At 37.8% G+C, this 25,203-nt stretch overlaps 1 protein-coding gene and 1 pseudogene across 14 annotated transcripts in view; one reads left to right on the forward strand and one right to left on the reverse strand.

The window, feature by feature from the left end:
• Positions 1 to 25,203, forward strand: part of EVI5 (ecotropic viral integration site 5) — a 271,149-nt gene that overhangs the window by 47,638 nt on the left and 198,308 nt on the right. For all 14 annotated transcript variants that reach the window (XM_045367267.3, XM_045367270.3, XM_074001609.1 and 11 more), the window contains one exon: positions 6,020 to 6,249. In XM_045367267.3, coding sequence (XP_045223202.1) covers positions 6,101 to 6,249 — 149 coding nt within the window. In that variant the 5' untranslated portion in view covers positions 6,020 to 6,100. The remainder of the gene's footprint in view (positions 1 to 6,019; positions 6,250 to 25,203) is intronic.
• LOC102126202 (AN1-type zinc finger protein 1 pseudogene) lies at positions 8,374 to 20,387 on the reverse strand (annotated as a pseudogene).

Below are 25,203 nucleotides of genomic sequence, written 5' to 3' on the forward strand. Positions count from 1 at the left end.
TGGGTTATTTTTACTCTGTTGATACACACAAATTTTTAATTTTGATGGAGTTCAATTTATCTTTTTTTTCCTTTTGTTGCCTGTGCTTTTTGTGTCAGTCTAAGGAATCATTGCCAAATCATTGTCATGAAGTTTTTCGCTTATGTTTTCTTCTAAGTTTTATAGTTTTAGTTCTATTATTTAGGTCTTCAATCCATTGTCATTTAAGAGGTCTTTTAAATGAGCTGAATCTTTGATTTCTTATCTCGAAAATGGAGAGATTACCTACTTTATAGAGTTATGAATCAGCACTAAAATGAGTTAATATTAAATGATGTGAAAAGTTCTCAAAAAATAAAATAGAGTTGTCGAATCAGCCTTTATATTATGAGGCAAGCTAACCCCACATTGACAAAGAATAACCCCATCAGCCCAGTTTTCTGAATTGTACCAGTTGTTTTTTCTTTTTTAAATAAAATAAAAAGAAGTTACTGTCTTTTTGAAGGCTTTTTTTGATAATAGGATTTGTTATGTAATAATATTCTGACTATCCTTTTGGAATCTCCAGCCTTTAGGAATTAGTCTGATTCAAGAAATCTCAAGAATAAAGGTCATTGTGGTAGGAATAGGAATATTTTGCAGCTCCTATTTCTTTATCTCTCAGATACTCCTCAGCTTACTATAATCTGGTTTCTGCCTTCTCTTGGTGAAATGGAGTCACTGAAGTCATTAGTGACTACATCCATTGCCAACCTTTTTTTTTTTTTTTTTTTTGAGACGGAGTCTCGCTGTGTCTCCCAGGCTGGAGTGCAGTGGCGTGATCTCGACTCACTGCAAGCTCCGCCTCCCGGGTTCACGCCATTCTCCCGCCTCAGCCTCCCAAGTAGCTGAGACTACAGGCGCCCGCCACCACGCCCGGCTAGTTTTTTTTTTTGTATTTTTAGTAGAGACGGGGTTTCACCATGTTAGCCAGGATAGTCTCGATCTCCTGACCTCGTGATCCACCCGCCTCGGCCTCCCAAAGTGCTGGGATTACAGGCTTGAGCCACCGCGCCCGGCCCATTGCCAACCTTTGGTCTTGCTTGTTGTTGATAGTGGTTAAGAGCAAGGAATCTCCAACCAGATTGCGTGTGTTTGACTCTTACTAGCTTTGTGACCTTATGTAAATTGTATAGCATTTTTGTGTCATCATTTCTTCACTTGTAAAATGTGGAAAATAGTAATACCTACTTTATAGCATTTTAATGATAAATAGATTTAATACATATAAAGTGTTAGAACAGTACCTGGCTCGATTTAAATGCTGAAAAAGTGTTTGCTGATATATTCCCCTCCTCTTTGAAACTTTGTTTCCAAACCTCTGTGGTACCATACAGTGGGAGTTGCATGGAATGTGGAGTTGAGGTAGCGCAGAAGGCTGGTCAAAATTTCACATCAGAGTCCCTAAAAACCATACCATGTGGAAACTGTTATACTGGCTTTCAGCACTAAGTCTAAGACTGCCATACAATTAACAAAGATACTAAAGGGAGTGACAGGGATCTATTTTAGATACTTTTCCATATGACTATAAGAAATACAGGAATAATGACAGGATAAGGGACTATGTTTAATTATAGCAGTCTCCATGCTTTGCATAGTGAGTGACTTACACAGAATACTCAGTAAATATTAGTTGATTTTATACATACATGTACACAGACACACACATATACACATATGTATATCTGATACAGTGAAAGTGAGCCCAATAAAAAATAAAACCAAAATCTTGACCTGTGTGTTTTTGGTCCACTCATCTCAAGGAAGGAATATGAGATGTCTGGTTGGCAGTCCCTCATAATGGCCAGCTTTGTGAGAATCAAAGAGTGTAAGAAAATTGTCAAGAGACAAGAAACCAGAAAAGAAAAGAAAAAGCAGAGAGAAAAATGAGTGTAACACAGATTAGAGGGGTGGGAATAAACAGCAGGTACTTTGGAGAAGCTTGTAAGAGACGGAAAATAAAGCAGTTTTGCATTGTGGTGTGGTGGTGGAAAAGTCTCTTAGTCCTCAATAGCCCTTGAAAGTGTTTGAACTTCTGTGTTAAAAGCTACTTGTTTCTGCTTCCTGTACTTTTTGAAGGAAGATTATAAAATGATAATAGTGAACTGTTTATATAAGCAAGCTGTATGTACACTAATGTTAACTATATTTTAAAATCATCTCATGCATTCATTTCAGTAAACAGATATGAAAAAGTGTTAGGAAATATTCCCTGGCTCTAAGGAAGGTTAAAAAGATAGAACTGCAAAATGATTGATTTTCTTTGTGACATCTGTATATAGCTGAAGTCCTGACGTTATGAAATGTGTACTGCCGTACTGCACTTTTTTTTTTTTAAATGTAACTTGACCTTTGACATTTAAAGATCTGTTGGGTTTTTGACTCTCAGTGATGGCACAGGTACCCACCATACTCATAGTTCCTCTTTAGCCACAATAGTACCCTTTACCCAGAGGGGAATATTATACTCTAGAAATGTGATGCAGTTTCACAGTATGATTCAGGAGGTAATTAACCATAGCCATGGCCTTTTCTCCCTCATGATTTTTGATCTAAAATCAGAATCTTTAAAAATAGAGAAGTTTTAGGGAAGTTAAGAGCATCCTTTTAATAAAATATAAGGTGATATAATCATGTCTGTTTCTCATGGGAGATTGTATTCAAATATTGTAATAGTATATAATGCTTTTAGTACACTTAAAAATTGAGATATAATTTATATACCATAAAGTTTGCCCCTTTTAAAGTGTAAAATTCAGTGGCATTTATTATATTCACAAGGTTGTGCAACCATCACTGCTGACCAATCCCAGAATATTTACATCGCCTCATAAAGAAATCCTGTACCCATTAGTAGTCATTTCCCATCCCCTTTCCCAGGCCCTGGAAATTACTAATCTACTTCTGGATTTGCCTATTCTGGAAATTTTATGTAAATGGAATCATACAATATGTGGCCTTTTGTGTGTGATTTCTAAACCTTTTTTTTTTTTTTTTTTTTTTTTTTTGAGACAGAGTCTCACTCTGTCACCCAGGCTGGAGTGCAGTGGCCGGATCTCAGCTCACTGCAAGCTCCGCCTCCCGGGTTCACGCCATTCTCCTGCCTCAGCCTCCCGAGTAGCTGGGACCACAGGCGCCTGCCACCTCGCCCGGCTAGTTTTTTGTATTTTTTAGTAGAGACGGGGTTTCACCGTGTTAGCCAGGATGGTCTCGATCTCCTGACCTCGTGATCCGCCCGTCTCGGCCTCCCAAAGTGCTGGGATTACAGGCTTGAGCCACCGCGCCCGGCCTTCTAAACCTTTTTAATGATGGTTTCTGCATTTTCAAAGTGTGTTCACTTTTTTTTTTTTTTTTTTTGAGACAGAGTTTTGCTTTTGTTGTTCAGGTTGGAGTGCAGTGCGTAATCTTGGCGCACTGCAGCCTCTGCCTTCTGGGTTCAAGCGATTCTCCTGCTTCAGAGTCCCGAGTAGCTGGGATTACAGGCACCCACCACCATGCCCAGCTGATTTTTGTATTTTTAGTAGACACGGGGTTTTGCCATGTTGGCCAAGCTGGTCTCGAACTCCTGACCTCAGGTGATCTGCCCACCTCGGCCTCCCAAAGTGTTGGGATTACAGGCGTGAGCCTCTGCGCCCAGTCAGTATGTTCACTTTTTAAAATAAATGCATAACACCTCTATGAGATAGACAGGAACTTTGTGACATAGTTGTATTGTCAGATTTATTTATGTTTATTTATGTGACCTCAATTTACCCTAGGTTGAGGAAAAGAGATACAAGGGTGGCAAGGCGGAAGTTTGGAAAAGTAAAATTAAAGGAAAAATAGTACATGATGATATATGAAAAATAATTTAGCCCTGTGGGATTTCTAGATTCAATGAATATTAAACTTGATTAAATTGCAACTGCAATTAAATACTCTAACCGTATTTAAGAACTTAAAATTTGAAATTGAGTCTTCAGTAGTTATAGGCCGAATTCCATTTCAGTGAGGTTGAAAGCATGGCAGAATTGTGCTCTTGATTATTCCAAACTCTTTAAATCTAAGCCTGTTGCTACCATGTGCAGAAGGGGTATGATATAAATTTCTTTTAATGAAGCAATTAATAGGTGTCTTTTGCTTTTGCAGTAATTAACTTACCGAGTAGGGGAGTTTAATATAATGAAAATGTAAAGCATTAATTCTTGAAAATTGTAAGTATATTTGAAATTAATGTATTAGTAAAGTGTACCATTTTTCTATAAAGTTTATACATTAGGTTTTCTTCCATTTTTCTGTAAATTTTATACATTAGGTTTTCTCTTTTTAATATATTAGAATGTGCTTTGGGAATGCAAATTTGTGCCGTTTTTGCAATTGAGTTTGTAGTTGTTATCCTAAGATCAATAGGATAACAAATCACACAGTAGGCTATCTTGGTGCCTACTATGGCTTCTGCCATTTCCTGGCACAAATAACGTTTTGGCTAAATTATTATTTGGTTCCTATATGGCTTTTTGCCTTGATGAGCTGTGCTCATCTTTGAGTTGACAGGAAGGACTTCTTTTGCCTGGAAGCAGGCATAAATGATTGCCTCATGCTTCTCTTTCTTAGGTCTCTTACGCCATTCAACTTTTCTTTCTTGGGATTCTTCTCTCAATGGTAACAGCCCACTGGTCCTTTCTATAATATCATTTGTAAAGGAAGTAAGTTCTAAAAGGGGAAAATTATTGGCGAATGAAAAGAAAATGAGAGGTATCTTGAGTTTAATAAAACTCTTGCCCCTATTCAGCACTTGTAATGGAATCTTTGTCCTTTTAGATGCCCTGTCCTCAGGTTAAGTGGCTTAGCTATGTCCTTAGAATTGCTTTTCCATTTTATCCTTTCCGTACTTGGAATTTTTCTGCTAAATTGAAGTGGAGGAAGTGGAGACAGAGAAAGAGCCATGTATATATTGAGGGGAAGAGGAAATGCTTGGGTAACCAATGAGGAGAGTGGTACCAACTACCAGGAGTCTGGACAGGATTTTTTTTTGTGTGTACATGTGTTCGTATGGATTGCCATATATAAACCAGTATTAGCTTTGAACAGTATGTACATTTTCTTTTTCAGCTGAATTTGTTGTATACATATCTGCTTAGGAGGTTGGCATGGTTTATGACAAATATATGAGCATATGTATAATTCATTGAGTCTTAGAGAGGAATCTTAAAGGCTTTTTTCTTCCTGGTTAGCCACCTAAAACAGAAACTTACCATTAACCAACTCTTGATATTTGGCTTTTACAATTGCCACATTAATGTAGCTATTGGTAGGGAATGTACTACTCTTTCTAGGCATCCCATTCTATTTCTCAATAAACCAACTATTAGAAATTCTACCTTGAGCCCCTCTCACTCTATTAACCCAGCCATTTAGCATAATTTTGTTCCTGTGGTGCTAGTCCCTCTTCTATAACAACACTCTTTAGTGGTTTGAAGAGAGATCGATCAAGAGCCTCACTACATTTTATTTATGCTAAATACACCCAGTTTTTATTGAATTGTTAGTCATGTTACAGGATTTCCATGATCATCTAAGGGACATATTTTAATTCCTTGACTTGCATGTGTTTTTGACTAAAACCCCAAGAAAGAATACATTTTACATCCTGACTCAGGACACCCATATACATACATACATGAGGGTATATTTTTAAAATAAGAATTTCATTAGACAACATATCTTTAATTTGATATTTTTGCTGTTTTTCATTTTTAAAACACGCTGGTTGATTTTTGTCACTTCTTGATGGATCTCAGTTTGGAACACTGTTCTGATTTGTTCATGCTGCAGAACTGAAATAAACAGTTTGCAAAAGCTGGATATTAGGGGTTGTTACTAAAATAGGTTTTACCTTTAATTCCTCAAAGAGAGTATTCTGATGATGGTTATTAAGTAAATCCTGACAGAATTATTAAGTTCTAGGTAATGAATACAGTGAAACTAAAGTATATGCAACTTTTATTTTTGTCTTTAGGTGGCGACAGACAAGGTTGCAGAAAAGCTGAGCTCTACTCTCTCATGGGTGAAGAACACAGTATCGCATACAGTCAGTCAGATGGCCAGTCAGGTGGCGAGTCCATCTGCTTCATTACATACCACATCCTCATCTACCACACTATCAACACCAGCCCTTTCACCATCTTCCCCATCACAGTTGAGTCCAGACGACTTAGAACTCCTGGCTAAACTGGAAGAACAGAATAGGTGAGTGAGGTTGCTTGGCTTTTTTCTCTCCAATTATCATACAAATCCAGCCATTCATATTTACTTACATTAAGATTTTTTTTTTTTTCCTATTTTTTGGCTTCTTATTTATCAAAGTTGCTTACAGAAGTGTTCGTCTTTTTTGGGGGAAGACTGGTCTTAAAAGAGACTAAAATTTTCTTCTGGCTCAAATAGCTTTATAGGTTTGTTTTCTTAATATAGCAAATTCCCTGAATCCCTCTTGAATTTTATCAGTTTTTAAAAAAGTAAATGAAACTATCACTTTTTAATTTTCAACTCTCTGAACAGTCTCCTTTGGTAAATCGTAAAATAATTTAATCCAGTATAGATAACTGATTTGTGGTTTAGAGTGGAAAATCTTTTCATAAATTATTCATAGAAAGCAAAATATCCTTTTCTCGTAATGGGTATTAAATAGGATAGTTTTCTGCTCTGCTAGGAATGCATATTGACTCTGTGTGTTTCCTTACCATGTTGTTGTCAGAAGCTCTTTAGGGCATCATCTCTTTTATATATTTATTTATATATATAAATATATTATAATAGATTATATTATTATAATATATTATGTAATATTTTATATTATACATATATATTGTAAATATATAGTATATATTATAAATACTATAATATATAATGTATATACATTATATACATATGGAAGAGCACCCTTTTGTGCTCAGTCAAGCTATATGATGCTAGTGGCTTAAAATCATAACAAAAATAACTTTTAATAGGTTTTTTGATGTATCATTGGTATAATAAACTATGCGCACTTAAACTGTACAATTTGATACATCCTGACATATGTATACACCTGTGAAATTGTCACCAAAATCAAGAAAATGAAAATCTCCATTATCCCTCCACTATCCACAGGCAGCCACTGTAGTTTGCATTTTCTAGAATTTTGTAGAAATGGAATCATACAGTATGTAGTTTTTTTGGTGTGGATTATTTCACTCAGCATAATTTTGAAAGTCATGCTGTAGCACATATCAATAGTTGATTCCTTTTTATAGTATTCCATCATGTGGAAATATCATAGGTTGTTCTCTCACCTGTTGCTATTAAATGCCATAAACATTTGTGTATAAGCCTTTGCATGGATGTATGCTTTCATTTCTCTTGGAATGGAATTACCGGATCATATGGTAGGTATATGTTTAACTGCCAAACTGTTTTTCAAAGGGCCTGTACTTTTTGATATCCCACCAGCAGTGTATGAAATTTCCAGTTCTTCTGCATCCTTGCCAACACTTGGTATGATCAGTCTTTTTAGTTTAAGCCATTTTATTAGGTATTAGTAGCTCTGGTTTTAATTTGCATTTTTCTATTGGTTTTGAGCATCTTTTTATGTGCTTGTCATCTGTATATATTCTTTGATTTTTTAAAAAATGTGATTATTTGCTTTCTTATTACTATGTTTTGAAAGTTCTTTATATGTTTGAGGTAAAAGTCTTATATCAAGCACATGACTTTCAAATTCTTCCCCCAGCTGGCAGTTTACCATTCTGTTAAAAGCGTCTTTCAAAAAGCAGAAGTTTTATCTTATTTTATTTATTTTTGAGCATTTTAAGTTTACTCCTTTAAGTAAATCTAAAGCCACTATACATGTCCATGACAATTAGAATAGAAAAGAGACAGTGGACAAATAGAAATAGTTTCTATTCTACTTATAGTGGTATTTTTCTGGGTATCAATAGAAAACATCAGTCAAGAGCATTTATCTCAATTTGTTGGTAAAATGTAGTTACTTTCGGCAAGTGTTTTGCTTTGGTATTTATACACAGACTGTAATGAGGTTGAGCTATCCCAACTTTCTTCTCATTTGTAACACATTCGTACAAACCAAAAAGATGAATCCTACTAGAAGTGGGTCTTTATCAGAAATATGCCCCAACGCAGTTAAGTGATACCAAGAAAATCATTTTCCTATCCTAGGCCTAACATTATTTATGCAAAAATTAGGAGATTGAATGACTATGATCTGTAAGTTCCTACAATTCATGTATACACATCAATTTATACATCATGATGTAGGTAGACAGCGAGACTGTACTTTCTGGCCCCCATGATGCTAGGCGTGGCCATATAACTTGCTTAAAGCAAATATGGTACATGTGTCTTGTAAGAGAAAACTGAAGTTTCTTTCATCTCTTTTCTTCCTCTGCTGAAAGAATGACAGTCTCCCAAAAGGGACTTTCCTTCACCTTTGATCCTGGAGTGAAGATGACTTGGAGCAGTGCTACAGCCAGTCAACAGCTGGCAATACTCACCAGGAAATGCACCTTTGTTGTTGTTAACTGCAGCATAACCTAATGAAAGCTAATTAATTATAAGAATTTGATAATAATTGAGGATCAGTATATAGTTAAAACACAAACACCCAAATTTAATAGAAAGGTGATAATGTAGGCTGGGCGCTGTGGCTCACACCTGTAAATCCCAGTACTTTGGTAGGCTGAGTGGGTGGATTGCCCAGTCTCAGGAGTTCGAGACCACCCTGGGCAATATGGTGAAACTTCGTCTTTACTAAAAAAAAAAAAAAAAAAAAAGAAAAAAAAAATTAGCTGGGCGTGGTGGCGCGTGCCTGTAGTCCCAGCTACTCAGGAGGCTGAGACAGAAAATTGCTTGAGCCTGGGAGGTGGAGGTTGCAGTGAGCTGAGATCGTGCCAGCGCACTCCAGCTTGGGCTACGGAGTAAGACTCCATCTCATTTAAAAAAAAAAAAGAAGGATGATAATGTGAAATATGACATCAGTGGAAATAAGTTAAAAAGCAACTTTAAAGAATTAAAAAAAATTGTATTTGTAGTAAAAGAAATTGATTTAAATATGTATGTAGAATTTTCTTTGTGATTTCTGGCCTGAATCCTTGAATGACTATTCCAAGTAAGAGTCAACATTTTTACAAAATTGTCATTCATCATTAAGATATTCCAAGATTATATTTCCACTATTTTATAAAGGACAGTCCAATTTAGCAATCCAGGTTTCCAAAGTAAGATCCAAGGATAAGGCTTCTCCTGAAGTAATGTGACACAACCTTAATTTCTTAGCTGTTAATTTTTTTTTCTTTTTTTTAAAATAAAATAGCGATGAGGTCTCACTGTGTTGCCCAGGCTGGTGTCAAACTCCTGGGCTCAAGTGATCCTCCTGCCTCGGCCTCCCAACATGTCAGGATTACAGGTGTGAGCCAGTGTGCCTGGCCTGTTAGTGTCATTTTTTTTTTTTTTTTCTTGAGATGGAGTCTCACACTGTCTCCCGGGCTGAAGTGCAATGGCGCTGTCCCTGCTCACTGCAACCTCTGCCTCCTGGGTTCAAGCAGTTCTCCTCCCTCAGCCTCCCAAGTAGCTAGGATTACAGGTGCCCGCCACCACACCTAGCTAATTTTTTGTGCTTTTAGTAGAGACGGGGTTTCACTATGTTGGCCAGGCTGCTCTCAAACTCCTGACCTTGTGATCTGCCCTCCTCGGCCTCCCAAAGTGCTGGGATTACAAATGTGAGCCACCGTGCCTAGCCTATTGTCATCTTTAAGACTGGCCAGAGAAGCAGCAAAGTCTGTGACCTTTTTGATGCTTCATCCATGGAAAAGAACATTGGTTTACCTTTTTCTTTGCTCCCCTTAGGTAAGAAAACTTGAAAGCAAATACTTTATGCCTGTGGCAGTGATTTATCCCCATCGTTGTATATCCTTAATTTCATCAGTGCAATTCCTTTGCAGCTGTTTCACTATTTTTTGTCACCTTTCCCTTGTTTACTTGCTGTCTCTCCTGTTTTGGAATCAATGTCTTTAACAAGTTTCTGAGTGGCAGACGTGTAAGGCTTTGGGATTTCCAGTTTTTCACACTTGTGATCTGACTGATGATGGTGTCTCAGGAAAAAATTATTCTCACAGTAAGGATGTATAACTGCCACAAGTTCTCTTTCAACACGGCCCTTGAATGAGCATGGGTAAAATTTATGTCTTCAGTCTCTCATTGATTATAGTCATCTCAGGACAACCACGAGACTGCCAGCTTTTGTGTTCAAGGAAAAGTATTCCTGAGTATCACACACAAATGAAAGAAAATCTGGCAGTGCTGCCCAGTGTTCAACTGTGCCATCTCTCTTGTGCCACTAAAGAGCAGAAATTTTAAATTTTGATTAAGTCACAATTTCAAATTGTTCTTTTACGGATTGTGCCTATAATCCTAGCTACTCAGGAGGCTGAGGGAGGAAAATTACTTCAACTCAGGAGGCAGAGGTCACAGTGAGCAGAGATCACGCCACTGTACTCCAGCCTGGGTGAGAGTGAGGCCCCATTTCAAAAAAACAAAAAAAGTCATAGGATTATGTCTGTCTTAATGCTAGCACTATACTGCCTTGATTATTGTAGGCTTATACTGAGTCTTGAAATCAGATAGTGTTAGGCCTCCAACATTGTTCTTTTTTTTGGCCTATTTTTGGTCCTTGGCATTCCCAAATGAATTTTACAATCACGTTGTTAATTTCTTATGGAATTTAAGAATGCCTGCTGGAATTTTGGTTAGGATTTGCATTAAATCCCTAACAGTATTGCCTTCCTCCCCATGAACACAATGTATTTCTCAATTATTATTTGTCAATGGTATTTTTTTTGTGAACTTCATTTTTAATTGTTCATTGCTAGCATATAGAAATACAATTGTCAACACCTTCTGTGTTAAAAAGAAAATACAGTTGTATTTATTTTTTTGTTTTTTTTTTTGAAATGGGGCCTCACTCTCTCACCCAGGCTGGGGTGTAGTGGCGTGATCTCTGCTCACTGTGACCTCTGCCTCCCGAGTTGAAGTAATTCTCCTCCCGCAGCCTCCTGAGTAGCTAGGATTATAGGCATGTGCCACTATGACGGCTAATTTTTGTATTTTTAGTAGAGATGGGGTTTCACCCTGTTGGCCAGGCTGGTCTCGAACTCTTGACCTCAAGTGATTTGCCTATCTCCTAGGATTACAGGCGTGAGCCACTGCGCCTGGCTCTACAATTGTTTTTCTTATATTGATTCATGTATCCTGCAGCTTTGCTAAAGTCAGTTATTGTTTTGGTGTTTTTTTTTTTTTTTTTTTGTCTAGATTCCATTAGATTTTCTCTATAGATGAGCCTATCATCTGTGAATAAGAGCACTTTTGCTTCTTTCCAATCTGGATGCCTTTTATCTATTTTCTTGACTATTGCTACTTATTGGAACCTCCAGTATAAATTTGAATGGAAGTGGTGAACAGACATACCTGCTCTTTTTCTGATCTTAAGAAGAAAGTGTTAAGCTTGATGTTAACTGTGTTTTTTTGGATGTGCCCTTTGTCAGATTGAGGAAGTTCCTTTTTTTTTTTTTTTTTTTTTGTGAGAGAAGGTCTTGCTCTCTCACCCAGGCTGGCATGCAGTGGCATAATCATGGCTCGCTGCTGCCTTGGTCTCCTGGGCTCAAGTGATCCTTCCACCTCAGCCTCCTGAGTAGCTAGAATTACATGCGTGCACCACTACACTTGGTTAATTAAAAAAAATTTTTTTTTGTAGAGACGGGGTCTTGCTTTGTTGCCTAGATTAATCTCAAACTCCTGGCTTCAAGGACTTGGGTTCCCAAAGTGCTGGGATTACAGGCGTGAACCACTGTGACCAGCCCCTTTCTATTTCTTTCTTTCTCCATTTCCTTCTTTCTTTCTTTTAGAGATCGGGTCTTGCTCTGTCACTCAGGCTACTGTAGTGCAGTGGCACAATTAGTGGCACAGTCACAGTCAGTGCAGTAGCCTTGACCTCCTGGGCTCAAGCGATTCTCCAAACTCTGCCTCTGGGGTTATAGGCATATGCCAGCATGCCTGGCTAATTTTTGTGCCTTTTTGTAGAGACAGGGTTTTGCCATGTTGCCCAGGCTGGTCTTAAACTCTTGGGCTCAAGTGATCCTCCTGCCTCTGCCTCCCAAAGGCTGGCATTACTGGCATTAGCTACTGCACTTGACAACCCTTTCTATTTCTTGTTTGCTGAGAATTTATGTAAAACAGATTTCGGATTTTGTCAAATGCTTTTTTTTTTTTTTTTTTTTTTTACCTCTACTGAAGTGATCATTAATGGTTTTCTTCTTTCAGTCTGATAATATGGCAAATTACATTGATTTTTCAATGTTTAACAAACTTTGCATTCTTCAGCTAAACCCTACTTCATTGTATGTTGTCTTTGTAAAATATTGGATTCAATTTGCTGAAATTTTGTTTGAAATACAGTCTGCCCTCCATATCCACAAATTCTGCATTTGCAGAACCACAGATGGGAAATATTTTTTAAAATAAGAAATAACATACAGCAATAAAAAATAATACAAATAAAAAATACATATAATTATTATATAATATTTACATTGTATTAGGTACTAAAAGTCATCTAGAGCTGATTAACATATAAGGAGGATGTGCATAGGTTATATGTAAATAGTATACCATTTTATCTAAGGGACGTTACCACCCTCACATTTTGGTATCTTTGGCCTGAAACCAATCTCTGAAGGATACGGAGAGATGAATGTATTTGCATCTGTGTTCAGAGGGAAATGGATATGAAGTTGTCTTGAAATGTCCTTGACCTTTATCGGTAATATCTTGTCACCTTGTAATGTCTGTGTGACCTTTCTTTTCTAATAAAGTTGTTTAGTGCTATATAGTAGTCCCCCATTTTGTGTGGGGGATATTTTCCAAGTCGCCCAGGAGATACCTGAAACTGTGGATAGTTTCATACCTCATTGTCATCAATTGAAACATATTTCTGTTCATGACTTCTACTCACAAATTTGATGCTGTTTTCATCTTAATTAAGCATTTATCATACATTGTGACCATAACTTTTGTAGTTTGAAGTGCAAGAGTAAAATTAGTATAAATTTATTTTTCCTTCACAGTTTCACAGATAGATTTGTTCTTACCATAAATGTTAGCAGCCTCAGCATTCAATTTTGTTTGTTTCCTTATTAAGTAGAGAACTTTCACTGTCTCACTTGAAGGAAGCACTTTAACAGCTTCTCTTTGACATATTCAAATTGCCAGCATCACTACTTTTGTGGTTTGGGGCCATTATTAAGTAAAATAAGGGTGGGTTTAATGCAGTCACTGTGATATCGCAATAGTATATCTGATAACTGACTCACATGGTTACTAAGTATTAGCTGGCTGGTAGCACTTACAGCATGGATACACTGGGCAAGGGGATGATTCACTTCCCAGGCAGGACAGAGTCGCATGGCAGGAGATTTCATTGTGTTGCTCAGAATGGTACACAATTTAAAACTTTTGAATTATTTACTTCTGGAACTTTCTGTTTAATATTTTTATACTACAGTTGATTGTGGGTAATTGAAACCATGATTGGCTGGGCCTGGTGGCTCATGCCTGTAATCTTAGCACTTTGGGAGGCCGAGGTGGCTGGAACACCTGAGGTCAGGAGTTCGAGAACAACCTGGCCAACGGCGAAACCCTGTCTCTACTAAAAATACAACAATTAGCTGGGCATGGTGGCGGGCGCCTGCAATCCCAGCTACTCCAGAGGCTGAGGCAGGAGAATTGCTTGAACCCAGGAGGCAGAGATTGCAGTGAGCAGAGATCGCGCCTCTGCACTCTGCACTCTAGCCTGGGCGACAGAGCGAGACTTGTCTCCCCCCACCAAAAAAAAAAGCAACCATTACAAGTAGAACTATGGATAAGGGATGACTATTGTTTGTGTATCTTTGTTGGCTTTCTGTTTACATATTATATCAGATATTGAGAGAAGTTAACTTCAAATTGTGGATTTATCTATTTCCTTTTAAATTCTGTCTTTCATGTAATTTGAAGTTCTATTTTAGGTATATAAACATTTAGGATTGTTATATCCTCTTGTAAAATGACCTTCTTTATCTCTGATAATGTTGTTTGCTTGGAAATCTACTTTATCTTATATTAATATAGTCACTCTAACTTCTTTTTGAATAGTGTTAACATCTTATATATTTTCCCAGCCTTTTGCTTGTATTCTCTTTTTTTTGTTTATCTTTAACTTTTTTTTTTTGAGACGGGGTCTCACTCTGTCACCCAGGCTGGAGTGCAATGATATGATCATGGCTCACTGCAGCTTCATCTCCCAGGCTCAAGCAGTTCTCCCATCTCAGCCTCCCAAGTAGCTGGGACTACAAAATTTTATTTTTTTTTTGAGATGGGGTCCCGCTATGTTGCCCAGGCTGTTCTTGAACTCCTGGATTCAAGCAATCCTCTCGCCTCAGCCTCCCAAAATGTTTGGTTTACATGTGTGAGCCATCATACCTAGGAAAAATCTTTAAAGTTTGTCTGTTAGTAGCATATAGTTGGGTCTTGCGTTTAGAAATACAGTCTGACAATCTTTGTCTTTTAATTGGGTTATTTAAACCATTTTATTTTATTTTTAAATTAAAGTTTTATTTTTTGCTCACATTTCATTCATCTCAGTTGGTAGATTGGATATATCTTTGGTTTACACTGCTTTGTTTTGTGACCAGCAATCGGTGTCTTTCTGGGATAAACCAGACTCACGACAGATGGAAAAGAGATCTAGTTGAAATACCTTAAAGCATCCCCTAGGGAGTGGTATACATAATTTCTACTTAAATTTTATTGGCCAAAGTGAGTCAGATGGCCAAACCTTTTATGAGCAAATCTAGCAGGGATGGATCTAAAATTCACACTTTTTGAGTATGGTTTAGTGGTTTTTAATATGTTCACAAAATTTGTGCAATTATTACTACTACCCAAACTCCCAATCAGAATATTTCCATCACCCCAAAAAGAAACTCTGTCCCCATTAGTCTCCTCATGTCACCCTCCTTCCAACCCCTGGTAACCACTAATATATTTTCTGTCTCTATGGATTTGCCTATTCTGGACATTTAATTGTGATGGAATGATACAATAAGTGGCCTTTTGTAACTCTTCTTTCACACAACATAATGTTTTTGAGATTTTGAGGAAAACAGGTTATTTACATTTAAGGTGATTATTAATATTGTTATATTTAAACTTGTCATCATCTTATATTGTTGTTTCCTTTAATTCTGCCATCTTTGACTTTATTGAATATTTTTATAATTTTGTTATAGTTTGTTTATTGATTTATAAGCTATAACTCTGTTATTTTAGTGGTTGTGTTAAGATTTATAATATAAATCTTTAACTTGTAAGTCTGTCTTTGAGGGTTATACCACTTCACATGTACTGTAAGAACCTTATAATAGCACACTTGCATTTCTCCTGTCCAGTCCTTTGTACCAGTTTTGTCAAAGATTTTACTTTTATGTTATAAACTCTATACTACATTATTTTTTAACTCAACAGTCAGTTATCTTTAAATGAGATTGAAATAATAAGAAAAAACTTTTATGTGTTTACCTAGTTACCATTTCTAATGCTCTTCTGTCCTTTCTTTTTTTTTTTTTTTTGAGACGGAGTCTTGCTCTGTGTCCCAGGCTGGAGTGCAGTGGCCTGATCTCAGCTCACTGCAAGCTCCGCCTCCCGGGTTCACGCCATTCTCCTGCCTCAGCCTCCCGAGTAGCTGGGACTACAGGCGCCCGCCACCACGCCCGGCTAGTTTTTTGTATTTTTTAGTAGAGACGGGGTTTCACCATGTTAGCCAGGATGGTCTTGATCTCCTGACCTCGTGATCCGCCCGTCTCGGCCTCCCAAAGTGCTGGGATTACAGGCGTGAGCCACCGCGCCCAGCCCTGTCCTTTCTTTAGATCCAGATTTCCATCTGATATTTCCTTCTTGAAATACTTTTTTTAACATTTCATGTAGTGTGGTGGTGTCGGTGATGAATTATTTAGCTTTTGTATGTCTGAGAAAGTCGTAATTTTGGCTTTGAATTTTTAAAAATATTTCTCGACTATGGAATTCTATTTAATAGGTTGAGTTTTTATTTTCCAAATATTTTAATCATGTGATTTCATTGATTTCTCTCGTGTTTTCAGTGAGAAATTTCATGTGTTCCTTATCTTTTTGTTTGTTTGTTTGTTACTCTCAAGCACATTTGTTTCTTTGTATATGTCTTTTTTCTCTGCTTTTTCACTGGTTTTAAGCAATTTATTCTGAAGTGTCATTGTTTTTTCCATGTTTCTTACATTTGTGATTTGTCGAACTTCTTATGGATTTATAGTTTTCTTCAAATGTGGAAATTTTGGAGCCAATGTTCTTCAAATAATTTTTTGTCCCTTTCTTGCCTCTTCTTTAGAGACTCTTAAGTACACACATATTAGGCCACTTGAAGTTGTTCCACAGCTCACTGATGCTTTGTTTATATTTTGGAAAGTTGCTACATATTCAATTTCACTACTACTGTCTTTTGCCATATCTAAGTTGCTGTTAATCCCATCTAGTGTATTTTTTATCTCTCACATTGTATTATGAAGTTTAAAGTTAGAAGTTAGAGATGAGTTTTTTTTAGTATGTCTCTATTAAACTTTTGAATATATAGGATACAGTTACAGTAACTTTTAATGGGCTTGTCTGGTAATTCTAACATTTGAGTTAATGCCGGTTTGCTTTTGATGGATTGATTTCCCCCCTGCCTCATTATTGGTTATACCTTTCTTCCGCTTTGCATGCCAATTCTTTTTTTTTGAAACAAAATCTCACTCTGTGACCCAGGCTTGAGTACAGTGGCGTGATCATGGCTCGCTGCAGCTTTGACCTTCTTGGCTCAAGTGATCCTTCCATCTCTGCCTCCCAAGTAGCTGGGACTACAGGTGTGCCCCATCATGCCCTGCTAATTTTTGTATTTTTTGTAGAGATGGGGTTTCACCATGTTACTCAGGCTGGTCTCAAAGCCTGATAATTTTTTATTGAATACCTGAGATTGTGAATTTTATCTTGTTGTGTTTGACTGTTTTCTATTTTCCTGTAAATATTCTTGAATGTTGTTCTGGTATGCAGTTAAATTACTTCAAAATAATTTGTTCTAGAGTAATGCAGAGCCTAGGACTATTATTCCACTCTACCGAGGTGAGACGCTTTTGTGCACTCTTCCCAATGTATCTTGAAACAGTAGCTTTTCCAGTCTGGCTGGTGGAGATAGGTATAATTCTCTACCCTCTGTGAATGTTAGGCATGGTTATATCTAATCTTTTCTGGTGGTTGATTCTCTGACCATGGGTAGTTTCCTTACATGAATGCATTGATCAGTTCCCAGCTGAATATTTGATGGAGATCTACTAATCTCTGAAGATCTCTGTATAGTTCTTTCATCTCTGGTGGTGTCCTGTGAACTTTAGCCACCTTGGTCTCACTGCCATTGTGTACCTGAAATGTGGCTTGTCTGACTTGCGGTGACTCTCCTCATCATCTCCTCAATTCAGGGAGCACACAAGACTGTATCTCAATTTTCCCCACCTGTTATGGGGCCTAGAAACTGGATTTCAAGGTGGTTAAGATGGCAGTCATAGAGTTTACTTTACTTATGTCCTGAGTCTCAGGAATTCTTCTCCAATGCTGCCTGTTGTCTAAAGTCTTTTTTTTTTTTTTTTTTTTTTTTTTTTAAATACAGAGTCTTACTCTGTTGCTCAGGCTGGAGTGCAGTGGTGCCATCACAGTTCACTGCATCCTTGACCTCCTGGGCTTGGGTGGTCCTTCCACCTCTGCCTCCCGAGTAGCTGGGACTACAGGTGTGTGCCACCATGCCCAGCTAATTTTTGTACTTTTAATAGAGATGGGGTTTCATCATGTTGCCCAGGCTGGTCTCGAACGCCTGGGCTGAAGCAGTCTGCCCACGTTGGCCTCCCAGGGTGTTAGGATTATGGGCATGAGTGACTGCTCCAAGCCTAAAGTCTTGAAAATAATTGTTTGATATAACTTAATGTATTTTGTTCAGTCTTTTTTGGTTTCAGGAAAGAGGGTATATCTAGTCTCTATTATTTCATCATGGCAAGAATGAAATAATTTTTCATATAAAGTTTTATATTTTCCTTTGGCATGGGAAGAAGTCTGAACAGAGTTAGAAAAATTGATTTATATTATTTGACAATTAGATATTGGAGTTAATATCATATATAAATATATTCTGAATGTTACCTCTGCTTAGCTTTAAAAAAATTTACTGCTGAGGTAATTATTGAAGTAATTTTATACTTTTACCGCTGAGGTAATTTTTACTTTAAATAGTTACCTGTCCTCAGACTTGGTCCCTTTATATTGAGATGGAGACACACAACAGAAGCTTGAAGGAAATTCACAGGGACAGGATTTAGGAACTATAGATTTTGAGTCTGGCCTCATTGAGCCCCAAGAATAGGACCTAATATCAACTCATGCGAACCTGGTGATAGAAAATACTGCTTTCTTATGATCATTTCCTAGAAAGCCCTTTTAAAGGTTTTCTTTGGCTCTCAGCACTCAGTGGGTAAGGTAGAAAGCTGGGTGTGCCACATGATAACTTTATGTGGGTTTAGTGTGTGTATATATGTTTTGGTTTTAACTTTCTACCCCTTCGTTTACTGCATTTGAAAGATTTTGAGCAAATCCTCTGGTTAGAAGTTTTGGGAAGAGATAGTCTTTTAAAATAATATGTAGATTCTCAAAGTTTCTTGGATAAGATGAAATTAGAAGAGGATCTTGAAAGATCAAAGTGGAGTGTTAGGTTGTGTGAGGGCTATGAGCAAATAGGTTCTCAGAGAAAAGGAAATGACAGGGACTATTAAATAGAGCAAAAGGAGGTATGTGATAGAAAAATAGTGGGACATGAAGCTAGGGCAGGGCTGACAAAGTAAAGCACTTACAGACGGTGCTGAAGGGTATAAAGGATTTTTAAGTGTTCAGTTGATTATTATATACAAGGATGAAGTAGTTTACAGTAAAGATAAGTTCTGGTATAGATTTTGTAAGTGACCAAAGTTGAATTTATTTTTATGGTTGTGATAAATAGTTACTGTGCAACTAAAATACACAAAGCACTATATTAAAATTGTTGTAGGTAAGGTATGGGTATAGATGAATTGCTTGTTCCCAAACAATTCACAATTTACCCCGGAATACCAGATGTGTTTAATGTATATGTTGACAACTAAGGAATAATTACTGGAGTCTTTTTTTAAAAAAATTATTGTTTTACTTTCAGTTCTAGGGTACATGTGCACAATGTGCAGGTTTGTTACAAGGGTATACATGTGCCATGTTGGTTTGCTCCCCCCATTTGTTATTTACGTTGGGTATTTCTCTTAATGCTATCCCTCTGCCAGCCCTCCATCCCCTGACAGGCCCTGGTGTGTGATGTTCCCCTCCCTGTGTCCAAGTGTTTTCATTGTTCAATTCCCACCTGTGAGTGAGAACATGCAGTGTTTGGTTTTCTGTCCTTGTGATAGTTTGCTAAGAATGATGGTTTCCAGCTTCATCCATGTCCCTGCAAAGGACATAAACTCATCCTTTTTTTATGGCTGCATAGTATTCCATGGTATATATGTACCACATTTTCTTAATCCGGTCTATCATTGATGGACATTTGGGTTGGTTCCAAGTCTTTGCTGTTGTGAATAGTGCCGCAGTAAACATACGTGTGCTTGTGTCTTTATAATAGCATGATTTATAATCCTTTGGGTATATATCCAGTAATGGGATAGCTGGGTCAAATGGTATTTCTAATTCTAGATGCATGAAGAATCGCCACACTGTCTTCCACAATGGTTGAACTAATTTTTTACATTCCCACCAACAGTGTAAAAGCGTTCCTATTTCTCCACATCCTCTCCAGCATCTGTTGTTTCCTGACTTTTTAATGATCGCCATTCTAACTGGTGTGAGATAGTGTCTCATTGTGGTTTTGATTTTCATTTCTCTGATGACCAGTAATGATGACCATTTGTCTGTATGCTGCATAAATGTCTTCTTTTGAGAAGTGTCTGTTCATATCCTTTGCCTACTTTTTGATGGGGTTGTTTGTTTTTTTCTTGTAAATTTGTTTAAGTTATTTGTAGATTCTGGATATTAGCCCTTTGTCAGATGGGTAGATTGCAAAGATTTTCTTCCATTCTTTAGGTGGCTTGTTCACTCTGATGATAGTTTTATTTTGCTGTGCAGAAGCTCTTTAGTTTACTTAGGATCCATTTGGCAATTTTGGCTTTTGTTGCCATTGCTTTTGGTGTTTTAGTCATGAAGTCCTTGCCCATGCCTATGTCCTGAATGATATTGCCTAGATTTTCTTCTAGGGTATTTATGGTTTCAGGTCTAACATTTAAGTCTTTAATCCATCTTGAATTAATTTTTATATAAGGTGTAAGGAAGGGATCCAGTTCCAGCTTTCTACATATGGCTAGCCAGTTTTCCCAGCATCATTTATTAAATAGGAAATCCTTTCCCCATTTCTTGTTTTTGTCAGGTTTGTCAAAGATCAGATGGTTGTAGATGTGTGGTGTTATTTCTGAGGCCTCTGTTCTGTTCCATTGGTCTATATCTCTGTTTTGGTACCAGTACTATGCTATTTTGGTTATTGTAGCCTTGTAGTATAGTTTGAAGTCAGGTAGCGTGATGCTCCTGACTTTGTTCTTTTTGCTTAGGTTTGTCTTAGCTATGCAGGCTCTTTCTTGGTTCCATATGAACTTTAAAGTAGTTTTTTCCAATTCTGTGAAGAAAGTCAATAGTAGCTTGATGGCAATAGCAATTAATCTATAAATTATCTTGGACAGTATGGCCATTTTCACGATACTGATTCTTCCTATCCATGAGCATAGAATGTTCTTCTATTTGTTTGTGTCCTTGTTTATTTCGTTGAGTAGTGGTTTATAGTTCTCCTCGAAGAGGTCCTTCACATCCCTTGCAAGTTGGATTCCTAGATATTTTATTCTCTTTGTAGCAGTTGTTAATGTGAATTCACTCATGATTTGGCTCTCTGTCTGTTATTGGTGTGCAGGAATGCTTGTGATTTTTGCACATTGATTTTGTATCCTGAGACTTTGCTGAAGTTGTTTATCAGCTTAAGGAAACTTTGGGCTGAGACAATGGGGTTTTCTAAATATACAATCATGTCATCTGCAAACAGTGACAATTTGACTTCCTCTTTTCCTAATTGAATACCCTTTATGTCTTTCTCTTGCCTGATTGCCCTGGCCAGAACTTCCAACACTATGTTGAATAGGAGTGGTGAGAAAGGGCATCCCTGTCTTGTGCCGGTTTTCAAAGGGAATGCTTCCAGTTTTTGCCCATTCAGTATGGTATTGGCTGTGGGTTTGTCATAAATAGCTCTTATTATTTTGAGATACGTTCCATCAGTACCAAATTTATTGAGAGTTTTTAGCATGAAGGGCTGTTGAATTTTGTCAAAGGCCTTTTCTGCATCTATTGAGATAATCATGTGGTTTTTTTCATTGGTTCTGTTTATGTGATGGATTATGTTTATTGATTTGCGTATGTTGAACCAGCCTTGCATCCCAGGAATGAAACTGACTTGATCGTGGTGGATAAGCTTTTTGATGTGCTGCTGGATTCGGTTTGCCAGTATTTTATTGAGGATTTTCGCATCGATGTTCATCAGAGATATTGGTCTAAAATTCTATTTTTTTGATGTGTCTTTATCAGGCTTTGGTATCAGGATGATGCTAGCCTCATAAAATGAGTTAGGGAGGATTCACGCTTTTTCTTTTGACTGGAATAGTTTCAGAAGGAATGGTACCAGCTCCTCCTTGTACCTCTGGTAGAATTCAGCTGTGAATCCGTCTGGTCCTGGACTTTTTTTGGTTGGTAGGCTATTAGTTATTGCTTCAATTTCAGAGCCTGTTATCGGTCTATTCAGAGATTCCACTTCTTCCTGGTTTAGTCTTGGGAGGGTGTATGTGTCCAGGAATTCATCCATTTCTTCTAGATTTTTCTAGTTTATTTGGGTAGAGGTGTTTATAGTATTCTCTAATGGTAGTTTGTATTTCTGTAGGATTGGTGGTGATATCACCTTTGTCATTTTTTATTGAGTCTATCTGATTCTTCTCTCTTTTCTTCTTTATTAGTCTTGCTAGCGGCCTATCAATTTTGTTGATCTTTTCAAAAAACCAGCTCCTGGATTCATTGATTTTTTGAAGAGTGTTTTTGTGTCTCTATTTCCTTCAGTTCTGCTCTGATCTTAGTTATTTCTTGCCTTCTGCTAGCTTTTGAATGTGTTTGCTCTTCTCTAGTTAATTGTGATGTTAGTGTGTCGATTTTAGATCTTTCCTGCTTGTCTTGTGGGCATTTAGTGCTATAAATTTCCCTCTACACACTGCTTTAAATGTGTCCCAGAAATTCTGGTACATTGTATCTTTGTTTTCATTGGTTTCAAAGAACATCTTTATTTCTGCGTTTATTTCATTATGTACCCAGTAGTCATTCAGGAGCAGGTTGTTCAGTTTCCGTGTAGTTGTGCAGTTTTGAGTGAGTTTCTGAATCCTGAGTTCTAATTTGATTGCACTATGGTCTGAGAGACAGTTTGTTGTGATTTCTGTTCTTTTACATTTGCTGAAGAGTGCTTTACTTCCAACTATGTGGTCAGTTTTGGAGTAAGTGCCATGTGGTGCTGAGAAGAATGTATATTCTGTTCATTTGGGGTGGAGAGTTCTGTAGATGTCTATTAGGTCTGCTTGGTGCAGAGCTGAGTTCAATTCCTGGATATCCTTGTTAACTTTCTATCTCGTTGATCTGTCTAATGTTGACAGTGGGGTGTTAAAGTCTACCATTATTATTGTGTGGGAGTCTAAGTCTCTTTATAGGTCTCTCCAGACTTGCTTTATGAATCTGGGTGCTCCTGTATTGGGTGCATACGTATTTAGTATAGTTAACTCTTCTTGTTGAATTGATCCCTTTACCATTATGTAATGGCCTTCTTTGTCTCTTTTGATCTTTGTTGGTTTAAAATCTGTTTTATCAGAGACTAGGATTGCAACCCCTGCTTTTTTTTGCTTTCAGTTTGCTTGGTAGATCTTCCTCCATCCCTTTATTTTGAGCCTGTGTGCGTCTTTGCACGTGAGATGGGTCTCCTAAATAGAGCACACTGATGGAAACTCCTTTATCTAATTTGCCAGTCTGTGTCTTTTAACTGGGGTATTTAGCTCATTTACATTTAAGGTTAATATTGTTATGTATGAATTTGATCCTGTCATTATGATGTTAACCGGTTATTTTGCCCATTAATTGATTCAGTTTCTTCATAGCATTGATAGTCTTTACAATTTGGCATGTTTTTGCAGTGGCTGGTACCGGTTGTTCCTTTCCATGTTTAGTGCTCCTTCAGGAGCTCTTTTAAGGCAGGCCTGGTGGTGACAAAATCTCTCAGTGTTTGCTTGTCTGTAAAGGATTTTAGTTCTCTGTCACTTATGCAGCTTAGTTTGGCTGGAAATGAAATTCTGGGTTGAAAATTCTTTTCTTTAAGAATGCTGAATATTGGCCCCCACTCTTTCTGGCTTGTAGAGTTTCTGTCGAGAGATCCGCTGTTAGTCTGATGGGCTTCCCTTTGTGGATAACCCGACCTTTCTCTTTGGCTGCCCTTAACAATTTTTCCTTCATTTCAACCTTGGTGAATCTGACAATTATGTGTCTTGGGGTTGCTCTTCTTGAGGTGTGTCTTTGTGGTGTTCTCTGTATTTCCTGAATTTGAATGTTGGCCTGCCTTGCTAGGTTGGGGAAGTTCTCCTGGATAATATCCTGAAGAGTGTTTTCCAACTTGGTTTCATTCTCCCCATCACTTTCAGGTATACCAATAAAATACAGAGTTGGTCTTTTCACTTAGTCCCATATTTCTTGGTGGCTTTGTTCATTTCTTTTTACTCTTTTTTTCTCTAAACTTCTCATCGCTTTATTTCATTAATTTGATGTTCAATCACTGATACCTTTCTTCCACTTGATTATAGGCTATTGAATGAAGCTTGTGCATGGATCACGTAGTTCTCATGCCATGGTTTTCAGCTCCATCAGGTCTTTTAAGGTCTTCTCTACACTGTTTATTCTAGTTAGCCATTCATCTAATCTTTTTTTCAAGGTTTTTAGCTTCCTGGTGATGGGTTCAAACATCCTTCTTTAGCTCGGAGAAGTTTGTTATTACTGACCTTCTGAAGCCTATTTCTATTAGCTCCTCAAAGTCATTCTCCATCCAGCTTTGTTCTGTTGCTGACGAGGAGCTGTGATACTTTGGAGGAAAAGAGGCGCTCTGGCTATTAGAATTTTAAGCTTTTCTGCTCTGGTTTCTCCCCATCTTTGTGGTTTTATCGACCGTTGGTCTTTGATGCTGGTGACCTACAGATGGGGTTTTGGTGTGGATGTCTTTTTGTTGATGTTGATGCTATTCCTTTCTGTTAGTTTTCCTTCTAACAGTCAGATCCCTCAGCTGCAGGTCTGTTGGAGTTTGCTGGAGGTCCACTCCAGACCCTGTTTGCCTGCATATCACCAGTGGAGGCTGCAGAACAGCAAATATTGCTGCCTAATCCTTCCTCTGGAAGCTCTGTCCCAGAGGGGCACCTGCCTGTATGAGGTTTCAGTCAGCCCCTACTGGGAGGTTTCTGCAAGTTAGGCTACATGGGGATCAGGGACCCACCTGAGGAGGCAGTCTGTCTGTTCTCAGAGCTCAAACACTGTGCTGGGAGAACCACTGCTCTATTCAGAGCTGTCAGACAGGGACATTTAAGTCTGTGGAAGTTTCTGCTGCCTTTTGTTCAGTTATGCCCTGCCGCCCAGTTTGAGCTTCCCGGAAGCTTTGTTTACCTACTCAAGCCTCAGCAATGGTGGACGCCCCTCCGCCTGCCAGGCTGCTGCCTCGCAGTTCAATCTCAGACTGCTGTGCTAGCAGTGAGCAAAGCTCCAGGGGCATGGGACCTGCTGATCCAGGCGCAAGATATAATTTGGTGTGCTGTTTGCTAAGACTGTTGGAAAAGCACAGTATTTAAGCGGTAGTGTCCCGTTTTTCCAGGTATAGTCTGTCATGGTTTTCCTTGGCTA

Source organism: Macaca fascicularis, chromosome 1 (genome assembly GCF_037993035.2).
Source record: "Macaca fascicularis isolate 582-1 chromosome 1, T2T-MFA8v1.1".
Taxonomy (NCBI): Eukaryota; Metazoa; Chordata; class Mammalia; order Primates; family Cercopithecidae; genus Macaca; species Macaca fascicularis.